Source organism: Engystomops pustulosus, chromosome 6, assembly GCF_040894005.1.
Source record: "Engystomops pustulosus chromosome 6, aEngPut4.maternal, whole genome shotgun sequence".
Lineage (NCBI taxonomy): Eukaryota > Metazoa > Chordata > Amphibia > Anura > Leptodactylidae > Engystomops > Engystomops pustulosus.
The window spans coordinates 144,537,805-144,563,213 of NC_092416.1; the positions used below are offsets into that span (position 1 = coordinate 144,537,805).

The following is a 25,409-nucleotide window of genomic DNA, read 5'->3' on the forward strand; positions in this document are numbered from 1 at the left end:
TTCTAAAATCAACTTTTATAATGATCATATTGAGCCTGAAGGGCTGCTGTGGGTGTTACCAGAGCCCCACTGGGCTCTAGCTTTACAGCCCAGTTACACAGTCTCCCCTACCCCTTGGCACTTCCCTCCTTTCTCTGCATGATGTAATCTCACTGCAGCAGAGGAAGTTTCAGCACACAGTGGGAAAAGGGGAAGTGCTCCTTGCACAGTGTAACAGACTGTGAAGCTACAGCACAGAGGGGCTCTAGTTACCCCCACCCCCACAGAGCCCTTCTGGCTCACCAGCATTATTTTAAAAGTTGATTTAGGAGGAAGGGAGCCATGGATAACAAATACATAAGTGTCCCTGCTTTATCATGTGTGTAGAGTCTTATTGTCTTCTTACCTTACTTTGCGATAGTCATTAAGCTTTTTGTTAATCAAAGCATGACTGGTAAAGCCAGGGTCCTGGAAGAAAGCAGAAGAAAATGGAACTGTAAATCTGGTCGATACAACATATTTTACCATTTAATATACAGGCTGTCCCCTACTTAAGAACACCCGACTTACAGACGGACCCCTGCTTATTGTTCATTTACTGTACTTTAGCCTTAGGCTACAATAAACAGCTGTAACATTTAATAAAGGTGTCTGCAATTAAGCTTCATTGTTAATCCTGGTTCTGATGACAATCCAACACTTTTAAAATCCAATTGTCACAGAGACCAACAAAAAAATTGGCTGGGGTTACAATAATAAAATATATGGTTCCAACTTACATACAAATTCAACTTAAGAACAAACCTACAGAACCTATCTTATACGTAACCCGGGGACTGCCTGTACTATAAACTTCTAAAATTCACACCCTCTTTGACCTCCTTATATGTCACAAGTTCTAAAAGGTGATGAATTACTAGTGTTGCTTTGAATAAACAGAAATCGTGTAGTATAAATCCCTCTTCTTCTAGTGGATAATGCACAGATTAGTGCTCAAAACTTCTAACATGCCCCCAACTTTAATCCATTGCTTTTTACACTTAAAAGCCATCAAAAAGCGGATTAAAAAGCCACCTTACCTCACCCTCATCCCGACTGTTCTCTCTGATAGCTTTTACCCAGCCCAACATATCATCCCGATCCTCAGCCTGAAAGAGATATTCACAGAAGTCAGGGGTCGTCAGCCGGAAGACGTGCTTCCTCTTGGTCTCGCTGTAAGAGATGTCCACCAGGCTTCCAAGGATGCTGATTGGCTGCTCCTCCTCACCTGGCCCCGGACCCCGTGTCTCTGGACGCTCCTTGTGTAAGAAGAGGAGGTGAGGGCGCAGGATGGAGTACACGCGTTTCCACTGACGGAGCCCGCCGCCAACCTTCTACAGGGGGCAAGAGACAAAGATTATTTTGACATCATACAGAATGTTGTCACTTAGTGGCCGTATGAGGATGCACAAAGCAGAGAAAGAAAATATAACTTGCACATAGAAACACAACATACATGAACACTCCGCGACCACCCACCGCCATACCTTGCCCTTGTTAGTGAGGATCTGTTTATACAGCAACCAGCCTTCCCTATGCACATCACTCAGCTCCGTATCTGACAGCTCAGAAGCCGAGTGCCGTTTCGACCGACCTTCCTCAGATGCAACCAAACTATCCAAAGACTGCAGGGAAAATCAGAAATACATCAGCTTTGTACATACTCCCAATAAGATATAATAAAACAGAGTGTATAAGTAAAATTCTTGCAACCAAGGCTCTCAGATTGCATTCCAAAACCTAAACCACTGCATGCGGCCACTAGGTGGCACTCTGCTGCCTATGTAAATATTCTGCTACTGCAGGACACACATCTTGATGTTCAACTCTGTGTTCAGATTGAGCAGGTGAAGCCATGGCCGCCTATTATAGAATGTATTTTTGTTGTGCCCCACCATCACTGATTGCAGTAGCTATTTAAAAAAAAATCTAAAACAAGATGGCTTCCTTGGATACGATCACCCCATACTCTGGTAGCGGTGGCCAGACATGTGCTATTGAGTCCTGCCTGCCCATCTGGATTCAGCAATCATTACCACAGGACAGCTGGGGACCTGGAGTAACTACAAGACATTTCATGTACAAACACCTTTTGTTTCTTTGTGCGATCCCTCCAGCAGAGGTGGCCGTATCCAAGGACACAGTATTGTTTCTAAGGGACAATATGACTATATTTATGAGAAATTATCTTCACTCGGGTAAATTTTTTTAATAACATCTACTTGAAGAAATTTATATACATAGCAGATTAATGAAAATGAATGTGAATGCCCAGACGAGAGAATACCCCTTTAAGGATCGGTCATAAGATATGAATAAGAACATCCAGAAATGTCTTCACCTTATTTTTTATAGTAGTTGGTGCCACAATTTCTGGATACATATCTCAAAGTCCCCTGATCTCCCCATGCCACTAACCTAATGCATACAGTTTTTAGAGCTCAGCTTATCGGTCATAAACATTAGTGGTTACTGTATGTCTAAGCAGGTTCTGAAACCCTGAGGGTCCTTTGGGTGACTCAATAGAAATAAGTGCACAAAAAGAAGCTTCACTTCTATTTCCCGGTACACATTTGGCAACTCTAACAAATGGTTCTTACTGCCCCCAAACACTAGGGTAGAGTGGTGGGAAGAGCGTCCTCCCCTAGTATCCCCTGGGTGTTAGGAGACCCTCAGTAAGTACAGTGGGGGCCAGGAGCAGTGGTACAGGCTGTAGTAAGTGCCATTTTAGTATGTTACTGGCCCCCTAAAGAGCTATTTAAACATAATTTGTACAGGCTACATGGATGGAATACCCCCTTTAAATTTCCCAGCTTTCCTTGCTAGTTCACAGCCTTCAAAAAGCATCCTGGGGCGATTTGCCTTATGTGGAATCATGACAAAATCCTCCTTTCTTCATTTAGAGGAAATCTGTCAGTATTTTGACTATACAATGCTGTGTATTAGGTGACATTCCTAGAGATCTTTGTAGCGATACCTTTTTGTGTGCATTGTTAGTGGCAGCAGGACTGTACAATATGCATTTATCTTCCCGCATTGTAGCTCTTCACTGAACAGACCAAATGACCCCTTCCCTCTAATTGCTGTACAATTCAAACAGAAGTTGCTACAGCAGAGGGTAGGGGCAGCACAGCATCACAGTGAAGAGATCTCACATACTAGTGCACCAGAGCGCTCCGAATTCAGCTACAATCCTGGAATATAAATGTATTTTTTCCTGCTGCAACTAACATCACAAAGGTATCAGAAATCCAGGGCTGCTCCCTAACACTGTCAGCAACATTGTAATGTCAAAACTGCTGACAGATTCCCTATAAAGCACATTGTGATTTTAACTGCAATGAGATCATCAATGTAACGTAATCTTGTGCATATAATGATTCACGTGGAAATCTTTCAAATTCCTCTGATGTGTATGGGGCAGAGGACCCAGCAGCAGCTCTCCATAATAATATTTGTCTGAATGAGGCAAGTAGCAGTGCCCACACCCAGATGGTTCTCCTCAATTATAGACACATAATGCATTTTCTCACCCCATCAGTGAAGAAGCTCCGCAGCATCCGCAGACTCGGCACCCGGCCCACAACTCTCCTGTGGTTGGAGGAAGAGACAATTATCAGATTAAATTTCTAGCAGAGACATTACCAGCTTTCAGATTTCATCTCATGTGCGTCTCTAGAGCCTCGGCACTACTGCTCACCTTCCCGGCTAGCACAACTAATGCGCACTCAGCCCACGTGCCGGCCGCTCCTCAGACATCGATTAGCAGATATAGTGATGCCACCTCTAACATCTATATGGCCTTCATCTCAAGTCAGTCTAAGTGGCACTGCCCATTTACAGATTTCCGATGCCGCTTTACTCACCACCGAGGTCGTTTGTACCTGGAGCTCCACTGTTTATATTAGTTATTATGTATAGTTACTGAAGGCTGAATATTGATAATGTAATATGTTATGGGCCTCACAGTTGTATTTGGGATTCATATCACACATTTCAAGAGGACTGCCCATACCAAAGTGGCGGGAGATGCATGTGAAATGCATTGCAACAATAAAAAATAGAGATTTTCTCTATACAGTTCCATGAGGCCCACAGGCTCTAGGGCAGAATGGCACCAAACATGCTAAAACTGCAAAGTGTGAATGGGCTGGAGGAATACAAAGCATTCATCATTTTAGAAGGTGGATCAGCGTCGTTGGATGTCCAACTACTGTTACCCTTACTGACACTACTACCTAGATGAAAACTATTTGCACTCACATGTAGCCCATATGATCAAGTTTTCTTTATAAATTTTGCAGGTAGAAACATCTGCAGCAGATTACAGCAGAATAATCTGCAACATGTGCAGAATAAGAATTTCTGCAGCACTCAGGGTTCCTAAGAGCACAGTGACCTCCATAATCCTTAAATGGAAGAAGTTTGGGACGACAAGACAATGACCCTACACACACAGCTAAAATAACAAAGCAGCGGCTTCAGAACGACTCTGTGACCATTCCTGACCGGCCCAACCAGAGCCCGGACCTAAACCCAATTGTGCATCTCTGGAGAGACTTGAAAATGTGTGTCCACCAATGTTCACCATCCAACCTGAGGGAACTGGAGAGGATCTGCAAGGAAGAGGCAGAGGATCCCCAAATCCTGGTGTGAGAAACTTGTAGCATTATTCCCAAGAAGACTCATGGCTGTACCAGCTCCAAAGCTGCTTCTACTCAATACTGAGCAAAGGGGCTGAATACTTATCACCATGTGAGGTTTCAGATTTTATTGTTTAATAAATATCTACATATCTGTTTTTTTTCTGTCAAACATGGAAATTTTTATGCAGATTTTATGACAGATGTCTTTCTATTAATTTACAGTGCATGAGGTGACTCCTTATGGGCGATATGTAAACTTCACCTGACATTCACATTGTTGGGAATGGGATTTTTGTTGCTTTCTTACATATTTTTACTCAGTATGGAGAAAAAACCTCAGACTCACCTTGGTAGCCGTCCTTCATCGCGGAATGTGTTGAGTCCATCGTCACAAGACTTTGAGCGTTCAGTGGTGATGGCTAGAAGATATGAGGAACGTCGACTGGACTTAATGCTGCCTATATAATACAGTGCAAAGAGAGCATATAAGAAGGGACACCTTTTTTCCTGTATGGAATAGCACTGTTTCCTGCGCTTTTCCATAGGGAAGCATCCTGAAAAAAACTTCTATCAAGTAAACTTTGTAATATACTTCATTAAATAAAGCGGCATTTAAATGCTCTTTTTCCTGCAGTGAGCAGAGTATCTGGTAAACTCTTGAAATCCATCCACTTCAGACAGATAAGGAGGCTAATGAGTAACTCTTTCCATACCTAGAGAATACATGCCTTGTTTATTCAGCTCTGTGAGGAGACTAGAGTATCCAGGAACTGTATAGAGTTAAGTCATTAGACACTTTATCAGGTTCCTTTATCTCCCAGTGCATAGAGGACAGAACCTGTTTTACACAAACTGTTTAAATAAGGAAAAATGGCAGAGAAAAAAGGACACGGGAACACATTTCTTCAATGAAGTGTATTACAAAGTTTACTTATATAATCACCACAACTAATTAGTTTATTCATTTATAAAATTGCGTTTGGTTACACTATAAATATAGAAGCCTATGGGCAACATATTCCACTGTCTGACTATCTAGTGGCATATGTAGAGGCATCTGTTGGAAGCATATGTTGAGAAATCCGTTGAAGTACCCAGCAAACATAGTGTGAACTGATCCTAAGGAACATATGAAAGGGTGCAGGAAATATTTTGAAGCTTTATATTTGTCACTGTTTAATAATATATCGGATCAAGCTGTCTAGCTGTTCTGGGTATGCACTAATTTAAAAATTACCAAAATTATCTCTGTGGTGATTTGCAAGCTAATCTCTTGTCCGACCATCTCAAACATCCACATCCAGAGGCCAGAAATAGCTCAGAAATTATTATGTTGGTTTGACCACACTGCTGTGCATTACCCACAGTTTGATTGTATTTACATAAGACATTTCTCTCCAAAATTCATCGCTGTTTGAAGTCGACTGAAGAAAGATTGCTGCAAAAATGTTATACAAAACCAAAAAATCCTTTCCATGCAAATGCACCTAAAAGATCTGGTTCTGACGGACGTAGTTACAGTGGATTACCTGCCGTGGATTTGTCAGCGGTTAATCCACTGTCATGTAAAGTAGCAGCAAAGTGGATGAGGTTTACACAAATCTTATCCACATTCTGTGAAAAAGAATCCTGAACTAAACATGCAGTGCTCTTTATGTGTATAATGCTGCGGGCGACCGATTCAGTAAGAACGTGCGCCAGAAATCATTAATCTGGTGCTTCCACGCACTGGTACCACAGAGTTCACCATATTTCTTTGTGGTGAACCTTTAACTTGGGGCATGTGACACAATTTGCAAGTTGACTACAGTGCTCCATCCAAATTAGTCGGACTGACCACCGGCCCGCCCCCTAATTTGATACTTATTACACAGACACTTCTTGAATACATGTGCAAGCTGTTTTAGCCATGAAGAAGGTGCAAAGGCCAACAAACGTGTGTCGCAAAGCCAGTAAATGTGCCCAACAGTGTTGGTTTACATGCTGCAATCTTTTAACTAAGACTTTTACACTTTGCATCAAAATGAGTGGGATACCCAAAGTGATTCCACCAATACAATACCAAATTAGGTGTAGCTTGTATAATGAAAAGTTGTACAATTTTCTAGTATATGTTCTGTATAAATGCCACAAGGTTAACTAGATCTCTGGCTATGGTCATGTGATGTCTCACAGGTACACGGCTCGATATATCCCTGGTCAAGTGATATCATACAGCTTGTTGTATCCCTGAGAGTAATCAGAGCTTTGTGTTATAACTAGCCATGCACCTGTGTGACATCACATGACCAGGGTCAGATCTACTGGAAGAAACCAATGAAGCTTTCTATAGAATGGAAACCGTCAATATTTTCACTCCTGTCCTAGTCTCCTCCACTCAATATGTAGATAAAAAATGCGCATATCACAAATGACTCCACGAGGACGCCAATCCTTGCCCGACCCAGGGTTTCGCCTCTGTGCTTCTTCTGGATGCCCCAGAAGCCCCAGAAGAAGCACAGAGGCGAAACCCTGGGTCGGGCAAGGATTGGCGTCCTCGTGGAGTCATTTGTGATATGCGCATTTTTTATCTACATATTGAGTGGAGGAGACTAGGACAGGAGTGAAAATATTGACGGTTTCTGGTCTGAATGGTGACTTATCCCTGAAAGTGATCCCTTGTGTTTGGTGCACAAATAAGGAGGAAACCTGCATGGATCGTCTTTTTCGTTTTTGAGCTCCGGTCACAAAAGAGTTTCTTCTACTGGATTATTGAATAGTGGATGTTTGCTGGATCCATCTAGGACCGTTAAGGACAGCTCATAAGAGGGAAGGTGCAGCACCACACAATTTTTTTGTTAATTTTTTTGTAAATTTTTTTGTTGGTTTCTATAGAATGACAGCAAGCAGAGATCTAGAAAACTGTGGCAAATTGATACAGAAAGTGTACAGGAAAATTGTATAATTTTTCATTACACAAACAATATAAATTGACAAATATTACTTGACAAATATCTCAATATTTTTTAAATGACCCACATAGAGAATCAGTATTCCAGTATGTCATATAAAGGACACTCACTGCAATCCTGTGAGTAATGGCGACCAATGGAAAAGCTAAATGTTGGGGATGAAGGACTATCAGAGATGACAGGGGCTGAGTTGATGGCACTGGATACCACGCAGGACGCAGGGACATGTTTGGCTCGCAGGTCAATGCTTGGACTTGTTGGCTCATCTGAAAAGGAAGCAGAAGTAAACAGAATGCAGATTTTCACTATGTTGTATCAGGAGTAGTATCACAAAAAATTGCAAAAGTGAGCCAGCACTAAAAAGTGTCCATGTATGAGTGGTCTCTTCTGTCTATTACTAACAAACAATTCAAGTAATGTCTTACCAATGAAAGGGATCGATGCCAGCGGCTCCTCTGAGAATGGTAGGGGGGGTACCCTCTGCAATGGTCGTTCATTAGTTGTCCCCTCACTGCCAGCAGGAGAAGGTGGGTACTCCAAGTCTTTGCCTTCCTCGGGAAAGAGCACATTGACCTGTCGTGCAGCTGCCGGAGTCTTGCGTCCTGAAGGGGGCTTCTGCCTTAATACCACCTCTTCTCTCCTTTCCTCTGTGGCACTGCTCTCGTCTGTGGAGCTGACACTTGCAGATGGCTCTCTCCTTTCTGTTGGTGATGGGGGAGAACTTGGATATTGTGCTGTCCTAAATGTAGGAAAGCCACTAAATGCAGTCTCCCTAAAGGAAAAAGCATGAAGCAGCTCAGTCCGACGCTGAAAAGATGGACTATAACTCCGATATCCTATGTACCCAGAATCCCCAGAACTAGAGTGCTGGGTCGTAGGTTTGGCTACTTCTCTAGGGACAGATGGCACAGTGTGACTTACAGGAGGACGCGTTGCTACTTGAGTTGTCCGTGGGAGTCTGTCTGAGGACCAAACAGGGCGTTCATATGGCGGAGATATTAAAGCATTCAACTCCAATTTCTCCATAGAACTTCCATAACGGGTCAAGTAATTGTCCGACTGTGCCCGATGACCCCATGAATCATTATCAGGCGGATGGTGGAGAGTATCTTGTGACACACTATGAGGCCAGTTACTATGATGGGAGACTTCTCCTAGGCGATCTTGTGAGGCACTACGTCTTCTTGGGGGGAAGGCAGAACCCCTCCTACGGGGGGTCTGATGGGACATCCAGTTGCACAGTGCTTGGTGCCTCTCCCATTGACTCACCCAGCGAGGGTTGGTTGCCTGCTCCCATGAGTCTACAGGAGCTTTCATTGGTGGTTCTTGCTGATAGCGTGAAGTCCAACCATATGCTGAATTACACGGAGGGCCTGGCCCTCTGAATCTGTCAGATGAGGATGGGGATCCCGTGTAGTGTCTTGGGGGAGGGAGAGGATTCGGAATAGGTCTAGAATAGTTATCCCGGTGAGCAGGGCTGCTTCTTGGTACATCACCGTGTATTGGGCTTCTGATGGAAGGATAGTCCTCATAGTTGGAACGTTGCCCTCTGGAGCTTACAGGATACCCAGGAGAAGTTTCAGGTTGACCCCGCCATGGATAGACCACAGGGGGTGGTTCAGGGATACTATGTGCACCTCCACGGTATGGCTCATTCCCTTTTAAATATGCATCCTGCGAGTAGGCCTGGAAGTAAAATGACAAACATATTAAGAACCTGGCCATGACATGGAAAATAGTATAACATTTAGGTGGTAGAAGGGGTAGGCAACAGTTCAATACATTGGATTTAGAACTAAATTTCAAATTTTCAGACATCAAACCTCACTGCACATGGAACTGCAAAGACAACAGTAGGGGGCACTACTGGAATTTCAGAAGGTAGTTGAAGTTTACCTTGTGTAGCACTTACCAGCTGTAGTATGTCCTCATCCCGAGGCATAATGGAGAGCTCCAGGACATCATCACTATCACCAAAAAATCAAATAAAAAATTTGTCATTGTCATTCTTATGCCCTCTTCTCCCACACCCATCAATGTGCCCCGTGTCACACCTGTTTTGTATCAGGGCAATGACTTGTGAATATGTTTTCCCGATTATGCTCTCTCCATTAACCTTTACAAGTCGATCACCTGAAAAACAAAAACAAGCTGACAACCAGGAAACAGATATAGCTGTACCATGGGTTCTCACCTTGCGGCTGAGAGTTATGAGACTTATTACTATATAGCATGTACAGCTGAGGTTAATGAAAGCAACGTATTTCCCCTGTACATGCTGGGGGAATTTATTATCCATCACTATAATCTCTCTCCTATTTCTCATCACCCACCAGTGCACAATCCAGCCAGCTGTGCCGGTCCACCTTCTTTCACCTGCTTGACAAAGATGGTGTCCATGGGTTCCAGACGATTGGAAGCAGAAGGATAGTCTACAATACAACATTAAATGAATGCATTTAGTAAAGTTTCCAAGGTTGTAGACTACATTCATTCACACATTGTGCAACCCATCTATACCATCCAGGTCACTTACCTGCACTGCCATTTTCTTCCTGCAAGAAAAAAAAGGAGACGTATGTTAGCTTACAGTTCCTGCAGAACCAGAATACTGTGGACAATATTAGTTACAGATTCAAATAGAGCATGTTCCTCATTCCACTATTTGGTGGGATCCCTTGCACCCACACCAATCATGAATGAGTGCAAATACCCTTAGAGTGTTGAGTATTTATAAGGTCATGTCCCTACTGGACTGAATGTAACATGCAGGCTCTAGCTGAGCTTGTCCTTGAGCATCCCGACTGCATTGTAAGGTTGGGAGAAAACGTCAGTGAAAAAAAAAAAGTGCGTTGGTCAGATTTCATGGACCGACCACAGTGCAGCGGACGGGACTCCTTGCATCACCATGATAAATGATACAAGGAGTGCCTTCTTCCTCCCAGAACAGCAACCCCAAACATTAACATGATCCGGCTTCTGCACTGGAGTCGATCTGTGAAATATGCTAGTGAGCAGTCAGTTTTTCACGCCCTGACCGTGGACGTGTGACGCTTGTCTTAAGGAGAGAAGAATGTTGATGAAAAGAGCTTCTGCAAGGGAAACACAGATACATAAAGTTTCCTCTTAACCACACGTGTAGTATCTTTCATTTATTCTACATGGCCATACCTGTTGTGTGGCATGGACTGCAGATTCAGGAGGGTACACAATGAAATGGCGCAAAGTGAAGCCAAATCCTTGACGGGTTTTCCTGATGATCAACGTCCTGGGTCCGACCCATGTGAAGGGTTCTTCGGGAGGTGGAGAATGGCTGGGTCGGCCCCCATCTCGGGGAGCTAAGGGGGTCTGCAAGCAAAACAAGGGAGGAAAGATGAGGAGATCATGTTCACAACAAGATTGCTTTACATATCTATTATGGCGGCTGCAATACCACGTAAAGTTTTATCTGAGGACACACAACCAAGACGCGTCACACACGTCACCGCTGCTAACAAATGTGGAACGGTCAAGCTTTCAGTAGAGCACTTACAGGTGGTGAAGGGGTATACAGATCAGGTGACAGTATATTGGGACATGTGCCACGTACATTTCTTACTCAAATACAGATACCATGGAGTCTTTGGATTTTGCAGCAACATCTTTGGGATAGACCCCTCTAGTAACAATAGGCAAATGTTTCCTGTCCCCGGTGCATCACTTAGCACCGGGACAGCATTAGGCACAGCCGCACTCATTTCAATCAAATGGTTACAAGTTGCAATACCCAATAGTTTTTAAAGAAAAGGGGTAAAACAGCAATCCTAATCCTATTCATGGTGTGTGTGCTACACCACTGTCTATAAAGGGAGACCTATATATAAATTTGTACATGTATTTTTGCGAATTCTTTGCTCCTGTATAGACTGATTTACCTTCACCCTGTGGCTGTATGACTGGGATGATGATATGATTGGGGGCTGGGGCCGTGACAGACGGAGACATCCTGGAAATGAGTCAATTCCACATACAGCTGATCTATGTGGGAGGGGGTAATGAAACAGAGCGAACCCAAAGGACACAGCTGCAAACAATGCCCGACTGGCACAGATAGTCTATCAGATGAGGGGGGGGGGGCAGAACCCCAGGGCTTTTGGTACGTCCCTATTAAATGATATCATTGGCTGTATCTTACATGCATCTGCATCATCTTCATACTGAGCCCCAGTCCCCCGAGATGTGAACGTCTCCTCCCAAGTGTTAGACACAATGCAGGCAGCACACACCCACACATCCATGGAAGGTCCTATTCTTGTACTATTTATCACATTACATGGGGTGGGGTATACACAGAGCTTCCTGTGAGCCGATACATGCTGCTTATGTAAGTTCATATATACATAATATACAAGTCCCAGAGACAATGGTCGCTTCTACACCAGCCCAGGCCCCTGGCTCTGTCCATTGTCCTGGTGATTTCATGGTCACTGGCTCGGCCCCTCTGTAGTGCACTTCTGTGTATGCCATTGTTTCAGGAATACTCTGCGGATCACACTGGCTCGGATCTGTCTATCTGTATCAGTGACACATCTGCATAATAATATTTATATAGCGCACACAGATAACGCAGCGCTGCACAGAGATTCCCAAATCTGACCCCAATGGGGCTCACAGTCTAATCAACCTACCAGTATGTTTTGGAGTGTGGGAGGAAACCAGAAAACCCAGAGGAAACCCACACAAACACATAAAGCCATGTGTACATGTATGTGCCACCAATGCCATTATAATCTGGTAATTCTGTACCGCGCTCTACTATGATAACACTTACCGTCACACATTCTGCACTCGCTCTCATATGGTTGTATGGGGGGGATTTATTAAAAGTGTCTGAGGTAAAACTGGTTGTCCATGGAAACCAATCAGAGCTCAGCTTTTATTTTATAAACAGCTGTAGGAAAATGAAAGCTGAGCTCTGATTGGAACTAGAACAGTTCTGCTCTCAGGCACTTCTGATAAATCTCCCCCGTGTGACTGTACTATGATATTGTCCTAGTGTAACTGTATGATAATAGCATCTACCATCATACAGCGATACTATGATAACACTTATTGTCTTAGAGTAACTGCATTATAATAGCATCATACAGTGATGTGCTACCAGTGTGACTGTACTATGATAACACTTATTGTCCTAACACTTATTCTCCTAACACACATCTACCATCATACAGCGATACTATGATAACACTTATTGTCCTAGTGTAACTGTATGATAATAGCATCTACCATCATACAGCGATACTATGATAACACTTATTGTCCTAGTGTAACTGTATGATAATAGCATCATACAGTGATGTGCTACCAGTGTGACTGTACTATGATAACACTTATTGTCCTAGTGTAACTGTATGATAATAGCATCATGCAGTGATGTGCTGCCAGTGTGACTGTACTATGATAACACTTATTGTCCTAGTGTAACTGTATGATAATAGCATCATACAGTGATGTGCTACCAGTGTGACTGTACTATGATAACACTTATTGTCCTAGTGTAACTGTATGATAATAGCATCATACAGTGATGTGCTACCAGTGTGACTGTACTATGATAACACTTATTGTCCTAGTGTAACTGTATGATAATAGCATCATACAGTGATGTGCTGCCAGTGTGACTGTACTATGATAACACTTATTGTCCTAGTGTAACTGTATGATAATAGCATCATGCAGTGATGTGCTGCCAGTGTGACTGTACTATGATAACACTTATTGTCCTAGTGTAACTGTATGATAATAGCATCATACAGTGATGTGCTACCAGTGTGACTGTACTATGATAACACTTATTGTCCTAGTGTAACTGTATGATAATAGCATCATGCAGTGATGTGCTGCCAGTGTGACTGTACTATGATAACACTTATTGTCCTAGTGTAACTGTATGATAATAGCATCATACAGTGATGTGCTACCAGTGTGACTGTACTATGATAACACTTATTGTCCTAGTGTAACTGTATGATAATAGCATCATACAGTGATGTGCTACCAGTGTGACTGTACTATGATAACACTTATTGTCCTAGTGTAACTGTATGATAATAGCATCATACAGTGATGTGCTGCCAGTGTGACTGTACTATGATAACACTTATTGTCCTAGTGTAACTGTATGATAATAGCATCATACAGTGATGTGCTGCCAGTGTGACTGTACTATGATAACACTTATTGTCCTAGTGTAACTGTATGATAATAGCATCATACAGTGATGTGCTGCCAGTGTGACTGTACTATGATAAAACTTATTGTTATGTGCTATGAGCGTACTATAATATATTATTACCATACTATTACATCACTTCTCCAAATGAGACCGCCTCTTTGAGAAGACTGATCCGTTATCCTTTATGTCTGTGATCTGTATATTTTTGGGGAGGATTGCCCACTTTTTGGTCTCTGTGAAGGTGTCTGTGTATACGAGTGCTTCCATACACCCCCCCCCCCCATGCCCCGGGCTCCTAGTGCCCATCTCTTCTGCGTATACATCTCCCAGCACAGCTCTGCCATGTCTAGAGCGGGCAGACAGTATGTCACAGCGCTCTGTGCTCTCTACGCCAGGGACAGACTCTGTGGCTCAGAAATTCATAGAAAGATTAGATGATTAGGATCTGCACAGCACAGGGATATATTGGGAAGAAAGCAGTGTGCAGCAGGAGATTACAGGAGGTTACACAGGCCACGCACACGGCCAGAGCCAGAGATACACATTGGGGCACATTTACTTACCCGGCCCATTCGCGATCCAGCGGCGCGTTCTCTGCGGTGGATTCGGGTCCGGCCGGGATTTATGAAGGTAGTTCCTCCGCCGTCCACCAGGTGGCGCTGCTGCGCTGAAAATCTTCTGAACGCGCCGGAATGCACCACCTCGGACCAGGTGAAGGTAAGCGCTTCGCAAGCGACACTTTTCGGGTTTTTAAATGCGGCGGTTTTTCCGAATATGTCGGGTTTCCGTCCGGCCACGCCCCCCGATTTCCGTCGCGCGCATGCCGGCGCCGATGCGCCACAATCCGATCGCGTGCGCCAAAAACCCAGGGCAATTCAGGTACAATCGTCGCAAATCGGAAATATTCGGGTAACACGTCGGGAAAACGCGAATCGGGCCCTTAGTAAATGACCCCCATTATCTGCACCGCAGGAGATGCCAAAATTATACAAGAAGCCGCCAGAGGCCTGAGACAGAGAACACACAAGTATAACCTTCCCCACACAATATCACTGCACTCCAACACAATGCAAAATACCCCAAAATAACAAAACATAGCACCACAACCAGACAACACATAAAAGACTCCAAAACGCACATTTTGCATCAGTTTTCAGTCAGAGTTTGTTCAGTGTCTCAGTTTTTCATGCGCAGAAAATGGACTCAGGACTGAGCTCTATCTTTTCTATGGCAATTGATGCGTGAAAAACGCATTGCACTTGTGTTGGACTTATAAGTGTCTCAGAGTGCAATGCGTTTTTGATGCATCTCCATAGACTTGTATGGTGCGTTTTTCACGCGCGTGACTTGCAAAAGTAGAGCATGCAAGTCTGAAAAGACCCATTGATTACAATGGGTCAGAGTGCAATGCAAGTTCTGCGCGTAAAAAGCTTGCGCAGAAAACGCGTGTGAAAAACGCAAGAGTGAAAGGGGCCTAAAAATGAGAATCTCATCGGATTGCATCGGATTTTGGTTATGCGCATGCTTAATAGCTGCGGCTTCGGAGCAGAGTATGCGCAGCCGCCAGCTCTGCATAGAGTCTATATAGAGCGCAGACGAGTGCTGGGGGCGTGGAGTAGCCGCACCGTGTAGCTTTAGCTCTGGCTAATCCACACCCCAGTAGCCTCTTTCAGATATTTGCATATAAGGTGATAAAAGATTTATTAGGTTACAGGCCACTCAAGGATTAGCCCTAAAAAGGGCTCCCAAGTCATTCATTAGTTGAACCTGCCACCGGATCTATCTTAATAGTAGGTTTCCTTTAAAGAGATAGTTGGAAATGTGAGATCCAGTTCCCACCTTTTCTCCAATTATGTAGCTCACAGGACCACAAGCCTGGTGTGATCTGAAAGATGAGATTATTATCTTTATTATGATATTTTTCATTTTTCTCTGTATTATAGAACCAAAGTATCTTAAGTAACCATCCCCCGGCAGCCTCTAAAGGTGACCCATCTCAGGCAAATATGACTCATCTCTGCTCATTTTTACATGACTTGGAGGAGATTGTTTATAGGTAAATGGAAAAGATTTCACAAAAAGAGGGAATTCTAGAATGAACATATTTGGCCATTTACTTACCTGTCCTGTCGCAATCCCCGAAAGTGCACTGTGCCGCGATTCACGAAGATCATGCACCCGATATCCTACATCTGTCGCTTCCCTGCTCAGGTGAGTCGGAGTTCACCTTCTTCTTCCCGGTGTATGTAAGTGCATTGTCTTGCGACACAATTTGAATCTTAATTCCTGCGCTCAGTCCGAATGAGTCGAATCGTCCCAAGGCCCTCCCGGTGCAAATCCCGAAAACTACGAAATTCCGACGAAAGTGAAATCCCTGGACCCTTAGTAAATAATCCCCATTGTATCTGACCTGAGGGGGCTACTAGTTTAATGGAGTAAAATCTGGTTCTCTTTAATATGGCAATAAGGCGGCCCATACAAAGTTCTATGGTTTCTATTGGTTCCAGGGAATCATGAGTTGCAGGAAAGTGTATCATGTGACTTCTTTTACAAGTTGTTGTGAGGGATGTGACATTTATAGAAAACTTTTTCCATCCCCTTGAGCAGCACTTTTGGAGGCCAGTCTATTGTGGGTACATGTAATAAGATGCAAAATGTAATAAATGTAGAGGGGCCTCTCCCTGTCTCTTCTCTCTTTATAGGGGCTGTAACTGGCAGCTAAGTTGTCAGAGTTCTTCAGGCCTGACTCCTCTAACGCCCAGCATTCATCAAGCTTTGTCTGGAATTACAAGACAGCAATTCAATGGAATGGGCGGCCGTGTGGTGCACAAGGCGTCTGTGTGATGTACAGGGCCCCGCCGTCCGTGTGATGTACAGGGCCCCGCCGTCCGTGTGATGTACAGGGCCCCGCCGTCCGTGTGATGTACAGGGCCCCGCCGTCCGTGTGATGTACAGGGCCCCGCCGTCCGTGTGATGTACAGGGCCCCGCCGTCCGTGTGATGTACAGGGCCCCGCCGTCCGTGTGATGTACAGGGCCCCGCCGTCCGTGTGATGTACAGGGCCCCGCCGTCCGTGTGATGTACAGGGCCCCGCCGTCCGTGTGATGTACAGGGCCCCGCCGTCCGTGTGATGTACAGGGCCCCGCCGTCCGTGTGATGTACAGGGCCCCGCCGTCCGTGTGATGTACAGGGCCCCGCCGTCCGTGTGATGTACAGGGCCCCGCCGTCCGTGTAATTCAGCCCCTTTAAGAATCGCTGAATTAAACACAGTTATCCCACATACACCTATTCTACAATTACAAGTTTTGGGGTAAACTATCCAGTACTGTGTTACGGCTCCGCACTGATCCTTATAGGAATCCCAATTTGTAAACCTCTCAGAATACACCAGGCCGGGGGATAGTGCAGTATCCTCAACACCTCCATGACCACCCCACATTTACTTACCCGATCCATTCGCGATCCAGCGGCGCGTTCTCTGCGCTGGATCGGGTCCGGCCGGGATTTAATAAGGTAATTCCTCCGCCGTCCACCAGGTGGCGCTGCTGCGCTGAAAAGCATCTGAACGCGCTGGAGTTCACCGGCTCGGGCTGAGTGAATGTAAGTGTGTCCCGAGCGACACATTTTCCGTTCTTAAATGCGGCGTTTTTTTCGGGTTTTTGTTCGGCCACGCTCCCCGATTTCTGTCACGTGCATGCCGGCGCCGATGCGCCACAATCCGATCGCGTGCGCCAAAATCCCGGGCCAATTCAGGTACAATTGGCGCAAATCGGAAATATACGGGTAACACGACGGGAAACCGCGAATCGGGCCCTTAGTAAATGACACCCATTGTGTATACTTGAGCTAATGTAAAGGTAGATCTAAATATAAGGAGATATACAGATGAAAACACTGGATTTATTCCAGAATATAAACACATACAGAGACAGAGCAGGCAATGTTATGTCTAGCAGAAAACACTGAATATCTCGCCATCTTACTATGGAACAAGCGGAATCTCTGTCTGACCGTGAACTAGAATTTCAAGGCCAATAGCGCAGGCAACGCTCACTCCTCAGGGGACACTGCTCTAGGTCTCCTATACTTTACTACAGCCACACTGTCAGGATATGTTCACAATACCATAGTAGTCAATGTTTGCCTCATGTGCCAGGAAATATCTAACATATACGGCAAACATGGCCATAATCTATAACAGGCTAAAGACATATCGTATTTTTCGGACTATAAGACGCTTCTTACTATAGGACGCACCCCAGATTTAGGCTTCCAAAAAAGGAAAAATATATTTTACACCAATTAAAATATCCCTGTTAGTCGCACTGAAGCACAGCACACACAGACATACATTTACACTTTCAACTCTGCATCATCCATCCACATACACATTCAACTCTGCATCATCCATCCACATACACATTCAACTCTGCATCATCCATCCACATACACATTCAACTCTGCATCATCCATCCACATACACATTCAGCTCTGCATCATCCATCCACATACACACTCAGCTCTGCATCATCCATACAGATACACACTCAGCTCTGCATCATCCATCCAGATACACACTCAGCTCTGCATCATCCATCCAGATACACACTCAGCTCTGCATCATCCATCCAGATACACACTCAGCTCTGCATCATCCATCCAGATACACACTCAGCTCTGCATCATCCATCCAGATACACACTCAGCTCTGCATCATCCATCCAGATACAAACTCAGCTCTGCATCATCCATCCAGATACACACTCAGCCCTGCATTATCCATCCAGATACACACTCAGCCCTGCATCATCCATCCAGATACACACTCAGCTCAGCTATACACACAGAACCGCCCCCCCACACACACACACATACACACACACATACATACACACATACATACACACACACATACATACACACACATACACACACACACATACACACACACACATACTTTCTCCATTCCCATTCTTCTCACCCTGTCCCAGCGCAGCATGGCAGTATCAGACCTTTGGTGATGTAAGAAGCATGTGATCAGTCACATGATGCTGAAATCACTGTAGGTACAGAGGCTCCTCTCTGGGAGATTGGGTGCAGATCTATATCAGGGCATCACCCGATCTCCATTACAGTAGTCCGGAGGGTCTGGCAGTGCTGGATCCTCCTGACCTCCGGTCTATAAGACGCAGGGACTTTTTAGCAAGATTTTTTCTTGCTTAAAAGTGCGTCTTATAGTCCAGGAAATACGGTACTTTTGGTGTCATATTAAAGATAAGAATGTCATCTTTCAGATTCAGGCTTGTGGTTCTGTGATGTACAGAACTAGAGATACAGGCAAACAAAGACATAATTGTTGGAAATGTGAGTTGCAGGTAAAGATCCACTTCCGACCTTTGTCTTTAACTGCATCTCCAATTCTGTAACTCTCATAATCACAAGCCTGGTGTACAGGGAAAGATGAGATGGTTATCTTTAATAAGACACCCCGTTTCTACATACCGTTAGATATTTCACTTCATTTCATACCCTACTAAGGGGAATAGTTTAATGGGGTAAAATCTGGTTACAGAGAGAGTCCCTTTAAATCAACCGATTTGGCAAGCCCTGTGCAGCGCTGCGTAATCTGTGTGCGCTGTATAAATAAAGGAATTATTATTATTAATGTATTTGTAATATACACTCACACATGATATCTTAGTAGTCTCTTATCCTTGTAACCAGAACATAAGGGCCCTAAATCGTGGACCATTCTCCATAAACTCAGTAATCCATAGTGTGTGTCCATTAAGACAAGGAGGACAGGAACATGACAGACCAAACATCAGCAAATCAGCCTTCATTTATGACAAAATTCAACAAAATGCAATGTATATTACAACAGAGGTGTCTAACATTACATACTGCCTGGAAGTAGATGACATTGACCGTGGGATGCTACATCCAGAGTATACTGTGACCTACAGTCAGACTGTGGCAGCCCATAATCTCCATAAAATATCATATACGGTGACTGCGCTCAAGGGCAGAGCAGGGAATGTTTCCTAGCGGTATAATCTCTACAGGATTATGGAATACACTGTAATCTCTTCCACACTGCGCTGTGCTATACTGATGGCAAGATAATAGCTACTAAATTTAGACAATCTATAAACTTTTTACATGTAACTGGATTTAGAATGAAACTCCCTATAAATCTCCCCGACAATCTTTTTCCCTTTTTCCAAGACACTGTGTATGCAGTGGAAGGGAGGTGACAATGTTTCTCCTCCAGTAAGTGGCTGTCACTTTTCTAGCCCCTTTAGGCATCAGCATGTAAAATTAGGTAAACATCTGTAGGGACATGTACCGGATCGGAATCCATCACAACATTTCTCATAACGTGGATTTCCGAAACAAAAGCCTGACCTAAATTCTCAAACTAATGAAAAACAAAATCAACAAACTCCAAGGCCAAAAGTGGAGTTTCTCCATCCCGAGGACGTTCTCAGTACATTCTGTGACATGACGAGTGATTATAGGGCTTTATCACAGCCGCGTATAACCCAAGGTCATCTCACAGAAACCAACATAGCAGGATGGGCACAGGGAACAAACACACATATTATACTGACCCTCTGGTTCCAGTCATCTTTGGGCATTGGCCATGAGAGAAGGTAATGATGAGGGTCTGTGGGCCAGGAACTTCATAAACTATTTCCAAAGATCGGGCAACAAAGTGGCTTACTGGTTAGCACGATCGCCTTGCAGCGCTGGGGACCTGGGTCAAGTGCCAGGCTCAACATCTGCAAAGAGTTTGTATGTTTTCTCCATGTTTGTGTGGGTTTCCTCTGGGTCCTCTGGTTTCCTCCCACACTCCAAAACATACTGGTAGGTTGATTAGATTGTGAGCTCCATTGGGGACAGGGACAGATTTGCTAAGCTCTGTGCAGCGCTGAGTAATCTGTGTTATTATGTGTATCATTATTATTATTATCTCAAAGGCAAGCAAGCGGAGAAGGGCCTCTTTATTCCAACCAATGCATAATGCACAAAAACAGATGAAAATGTAATCACTTCTTCTGGTACATCAATGTTTTAGATCTACATTTCATTGTGAGGTCCAGTGGATCTGCTGAGCATGGTACTGTCTGAACTGTCTGACATGTTCATGGATCTTCAACATTAAACACTACAAAGACCTTTTATCCTATGTAAATAGGATTCATTCACTCTTTGTTTCATTGCAGCCAGTTGGTAAGATCAAAGAAGTTATTTTTCTAATAAATGTGCACTCTGCTCCCCATCTTGACAGAAAAAAAACAGAAATGAAGATATTTTTAATAAATATCACATGGTGATAAGTATTCAGCCCTTTGCTGAGTAGAAGCAGCTTTTCAGCTAGTACAGCCATGAGTCTTCTTGGGAATTATTTTTTCACACCAGGATTTGGGGATCCTCTGCCTCTTCCTTGCAGGTTCGCTCCAGTTCCCTCAGGTTGGATGGTGATGCTGCAAAAATTCTATTCTAACACTGGCCAGATCTGTGCCTTGCCACTAGTCTCTGAGCTCCTTGGGCAGTTCCTTAGACCTCATGATTCTCAAGAGCTCTGGCATGCACTGTGAGCTGTGAGGTCTTATATAGACTGATGTTTTTCCTAAATAGATCCAATCAGTTTAATTAAAGGAAACCTACCACTGCTCACATGATGAAATCATACTAGCACACCACCCTGTAGGCTATTTAATACTGATTCCGGCAGATACTTTGGTTAGTTAAGCTAAAAAAAACTATTAACTCACATATGTAAATTAGCCCTCCGGTGCTACCCCTACGTCATCAGCCCTCCAGAGGGCTAATTTACATATGTGAGTTAATAGTTTTTTTTTTAGTTAAACTAAAGATCGACGTGTCTAACCAAAGTATGTACCGGCATCAGTATTAAATAGCCTACAGGGTGGTGTGCTAGTATGATTTCATCATGTGAGCAGTGGTAGGTTTCCTTTAAGCAGAGCTGGACTCCAATGAAGGAGTAGAACCATCTCAAGGAGGATTAGAAGGAAATGGACAGCTTGTTGATGTTCAGAATACTTAGGACCATATGATATTTCAGTTTTTTTTGTTCAATAAATTAGCCAAAATATCTACATTTCTATTTTTTATGTCACAATGGGATGCAGAGTGTACATTAACGAGCCAAAAAAGAACTTTGGGCTGCACTGAAACAAAAAGTGAAATATTTAGAAGGAGTCTGAATACTTTCCGTACCCACTGTATATCTGCATGGGAACCCTGTGTGAACATATTCATACTGCTATACTGCGACATACCTTGCAATGTGCAAATCCAAAACATGTGACTTATGCTCACAATACAGGGCGGCTGTCCCCAGGGACAGCTGGCCGCTCACATGCACAAGGCTCTGAAATCTATGGGACTATGGGACTTAGAGCCAAGAGTGTTTGTAGGTGGATTTCCTCTTAGACTACTTTAGTCTGAATGCTATAATATTCCACTAATTCTCTATACAAACAAGTGTCCAATAACCCAAGAGTATAACCAGAACCTATTACATAACCTTGTCCCAGGAAAATCTGCAGTGAACTATCGTGTATGTCTGACAATGACTTTCACAATTCACATCCGTGGGGAATGACATTTCTCACCATATTGTGTGAGCAGGTGTTACACCTATGGCCGCCCTATACATCTACATGGGGACTACTGGCAGCCGAAATCCCCAAGAATACCAGTGTGCAATGATCAGCAATTCCCAAACTTAATCTCCCTGAACTATGCTGTTTTTTTATCCAAGCGGAAGCCGACGCTGCAGGGAAAAAAACATAGCTGACCGTCATGAAACTAAGGAAACTACAGGCCCCGAAATACCCGGTGCTGAAAGATGTGCACAGTCCTGGACACATGCAGCCTCATATATACACAGAGCAAATACTCTGCATTGCTAAGAGACAGTCTATAAGTAGCACCATGCTGCTCTGCATACTACACATTACTCTCACAGGATATATATATACTCTGTTAGACATTGTCTGCATACTTTAGTCCGGCATTAGACACGTCTGCTATGAAAGGGTTAATAGGCCATGCATCTTACCCCTTGCTGTACACCCCAATGGGAACCCCTTGTTCTGGTTGGAAGAGTTGCTGACTTTCGGTCTCCGTTCCTCGAGCTTGCAAGCCAAATACAACATGGTTCTGGGGAGCTGCAATCCACTCCCACTACCTTCTCCCAGCACCAGTTTGGCCCCTGAGGGCCCGACATGCTTCGCTGCATGACAGGCATGGTCTGATCAAATGTAAAATCCACTTGAAGTTGACAAGAACGTCTCCCATTATCCCAAACTTGTCTTCGTTTTAACACTCATTCCCGAAAGATGAGAACAGAGTTGAAGCAATAGTTGACAAAGGACGGGAGGGGGTGACAAAGTTGACACATACGGGCACAAAGCAAAGAAGTGAGTGACAATGATCAGCTATGTGTGTGACAGATCTGCTGCCAGGAAGAATGGAAAAAAGCGCAGGACATGGGAAATCCTTAGAAATGGAAAGATGGGAAGAAGAAAACACGGAAAGAAGAGAACACAACAGAAAAGCATAACTCATGGGAGGGGAACAAAGAAACAGTCACAGCCAGACATCCACATACACAGGGGAAAACTCCTGATGGTCTGTGAGGCAGCTGCCACCGGCCCTTACCCCACCCTGAATGTGCCTCTCCCCCTCTACCCTGTCACTCTCCACACCCCTACACAGGCTCTCCCCAGCCCCAAAGCTGACAGCAGCACAAGTGGAGGGGGGCGAAGCTGCCCATCAGCACTGCCAGACAGTCTGACTATGGGTGCACACTGCAGGCTTAGCTATGGGTGCCAGGCTGTGCATTTACCTGGCCCAACATGGTGTCATGCCAGGTTTAGATTGAAGCAACGCTACACCTGACAATGGATCAGCCAAAATGTGCGTCTGCCTGCTAGGAATGTCACAATGGGCATCTGCCAGGGACGTGTCTGAAGACATGCCAGCCTGTGTCAGATAAGGGCACGGCGGGTGCACTGGTCACATTATGGGCATGTTATGCCCGGCACACAAGGACTAGAAGGTTTATATAATGTCCGTCACTTCCTGCACATTACTCTGTGTCACTCACTTATGTCCCCCCTGCGTACACAGACCTCTTTCTCTGTTCTCTATGGCTTTCCGTCTTTCTCACGTTTCCTTCCTTCCTAAATGTGTTCTCACTAAATGCAATGGGAGAGAAGATAGGAGCCTAAAAAACAAGGGTGGGGGGGATTAGGTACCAGCACTGAATGAATGAGGGAAAAGTCATGTTCAGGGCAGGAAACCTAAAAGTCCACAAGTACTAATAATCTTCTCTGGATTTAGCTGCAGATTTCACCCCATGCAAACAATCAGCGGGCAGGAGCATGATGTAGATTAAGAATCTGCACCAAAGGTCAATTTCCAAAGCTATTATTTTCCTGCAATGCTTGGCCGGGATCCACATTGATCCACATTGCTGGTCCTGTAATCATATGTGGAATTCACACCTGGCAAATTTGGACCGAACATCTGCCGCTGTGTACGGCACTACAGCCCATCTCCATGTACATAAATAGGGATGAGATGAGAGCCTCCTACGCACATTACAGGAAAATCTGGAAAATACCCAATTTAACCAACCCTGTAAAGTGCATGGGGCCCTCCGAATACAACAACAAATCCTTGTATTTCTCAGGAGAAGCCAGGAGTCTAGCAAGCGGCTTTCTCCTATCACTACACAACTACTTTTGGGTGAGCCGATTGTGTACAAGGGAGAAGGGAGAGATAGCTGTAGGCTGAAGCAGCTGACCCCCAGCCATCTTATATGTAAGTTATCCCCTATGCACAGGATAGACAATACCACGCTGATTGCAGGACCCCCACCATCACGAGAACTGGACCCCCAGCCATCTGGATTATGAGGCTCCTGTCCGTTGTGTGGAGCGGCAGGTCGTGCGTGTATCCTATAGTATGGGAGTGTTGATAATGGCAGAGAACAGCGCCATAGCTGCAAGATATGCTCAGCAATGCCCAATAATCCTATACTAGGACGCACGCACCACCTGGGACGCCATCAGTTACAGAGAACAGGACCCAAAAGCAGATCAGCTTGGATAGCGCATATCCGGATAACTTAGAGATGTGAACTGGATCCAAACCTAGACCTAGTTTTTTTTTATTAAGCCCTCCTGATAGCTGGAGTAGTGGAAGTGACTCCTAGACTCAAGAAGGTGGTGTCAGGCCTCACCTCATAATGTTCCTTGGCATCAGTGAGGCCTGAAAATGGAAATCCATAAGGTGCTGACTTGTAATATCAAACCGGTCGTGTCCACCATAATAATGGCTCCATACAAAGGCCTTCATAGGGGAGCTACATGGGCCGGCAAGTCCTGACAAGTGAAAGAGTGCTGCCAAAACCCTTGAACCCTTTGAAGTGAATACTTCAGCCCCTATGTACCACCAATTCACACAAGCCACCGATTGTCCAGCACTCCACAAAGTAAAAAAAGACTGTAAAACAACTTCACAAGGAGTGCGGCAC

General features: G+C 44.4%; 1 protein-coding gene across 4 annotated transcripts in view; it reads right to left on the bottom strand.

Annotated features, from left to right (window-relative positions):
* The window catches only part of ARHGAP23 (Rho GTPase activating protein 23), a 70,856-nt gene that overhangs the window by 24,140 nt on the left and 21,307 nt on the right, over window positions 1-25,409 (bottom strand). Inside the window, exons 1-13 of one of the 4 annotated variants that reach the window (XM_072111583.1) lie at window positions 22,926-23,512; window positions 10,787-10,963; window positions 10,152-10,170; window positions 9,949-10,047; window positions 9,670-9,748; window positions 9,528-9,582; window positions 8,041-9,301; window positions 7,726-7,881; window positions 5,011-5,083; window positions 3,552-3,609; window positions 1,506-1,643; window positions 1,059-1,352; window positions 386-447 (exon numbers count right to left, since the gene is read on the bottom strand). In XM_072111583.1, coding sequence (XP_071967684.1) covers window positions 386-447; window positions 1,059-1,352; window positions 1,506-1,643; window positions 3,552-3,609; window positions 5,011-5,083; window positions 7,726-7,881; window positions 8,041-9,301; window positions 9,528-9,582; window positions 9,670-9,748; window positions 9,949-10,047; window positions 10,152-10,170; window positions 10,787-10,963; window positions 22,926-23,114 — 2,660 coding nt within the window. In that variant the 5' untranslated portion in view covers window positions 23,115-23,512. Of the gene's footprint in view, window positions 1-385; window positions 448-1,058; window positions 1,353-1,505; window positions 1,644-3,551; window positions 3,610-5,010; window positions 5,123-7,725; window positions 7,882-8,040; window positions 9,302-9,527; window positions 9,583-9,669; window positions 9,749-9,948; window positions 10,048-10,151; window positions 10,171-10,786; window positions 10,964-22,925; window positions 23,513-25,409 lie in introns of those variants that run through there. The other 3 variants (XM_072111582.1, XM_072111585.1, XM_072111584.1) reach the window with 3 other exon arrangements.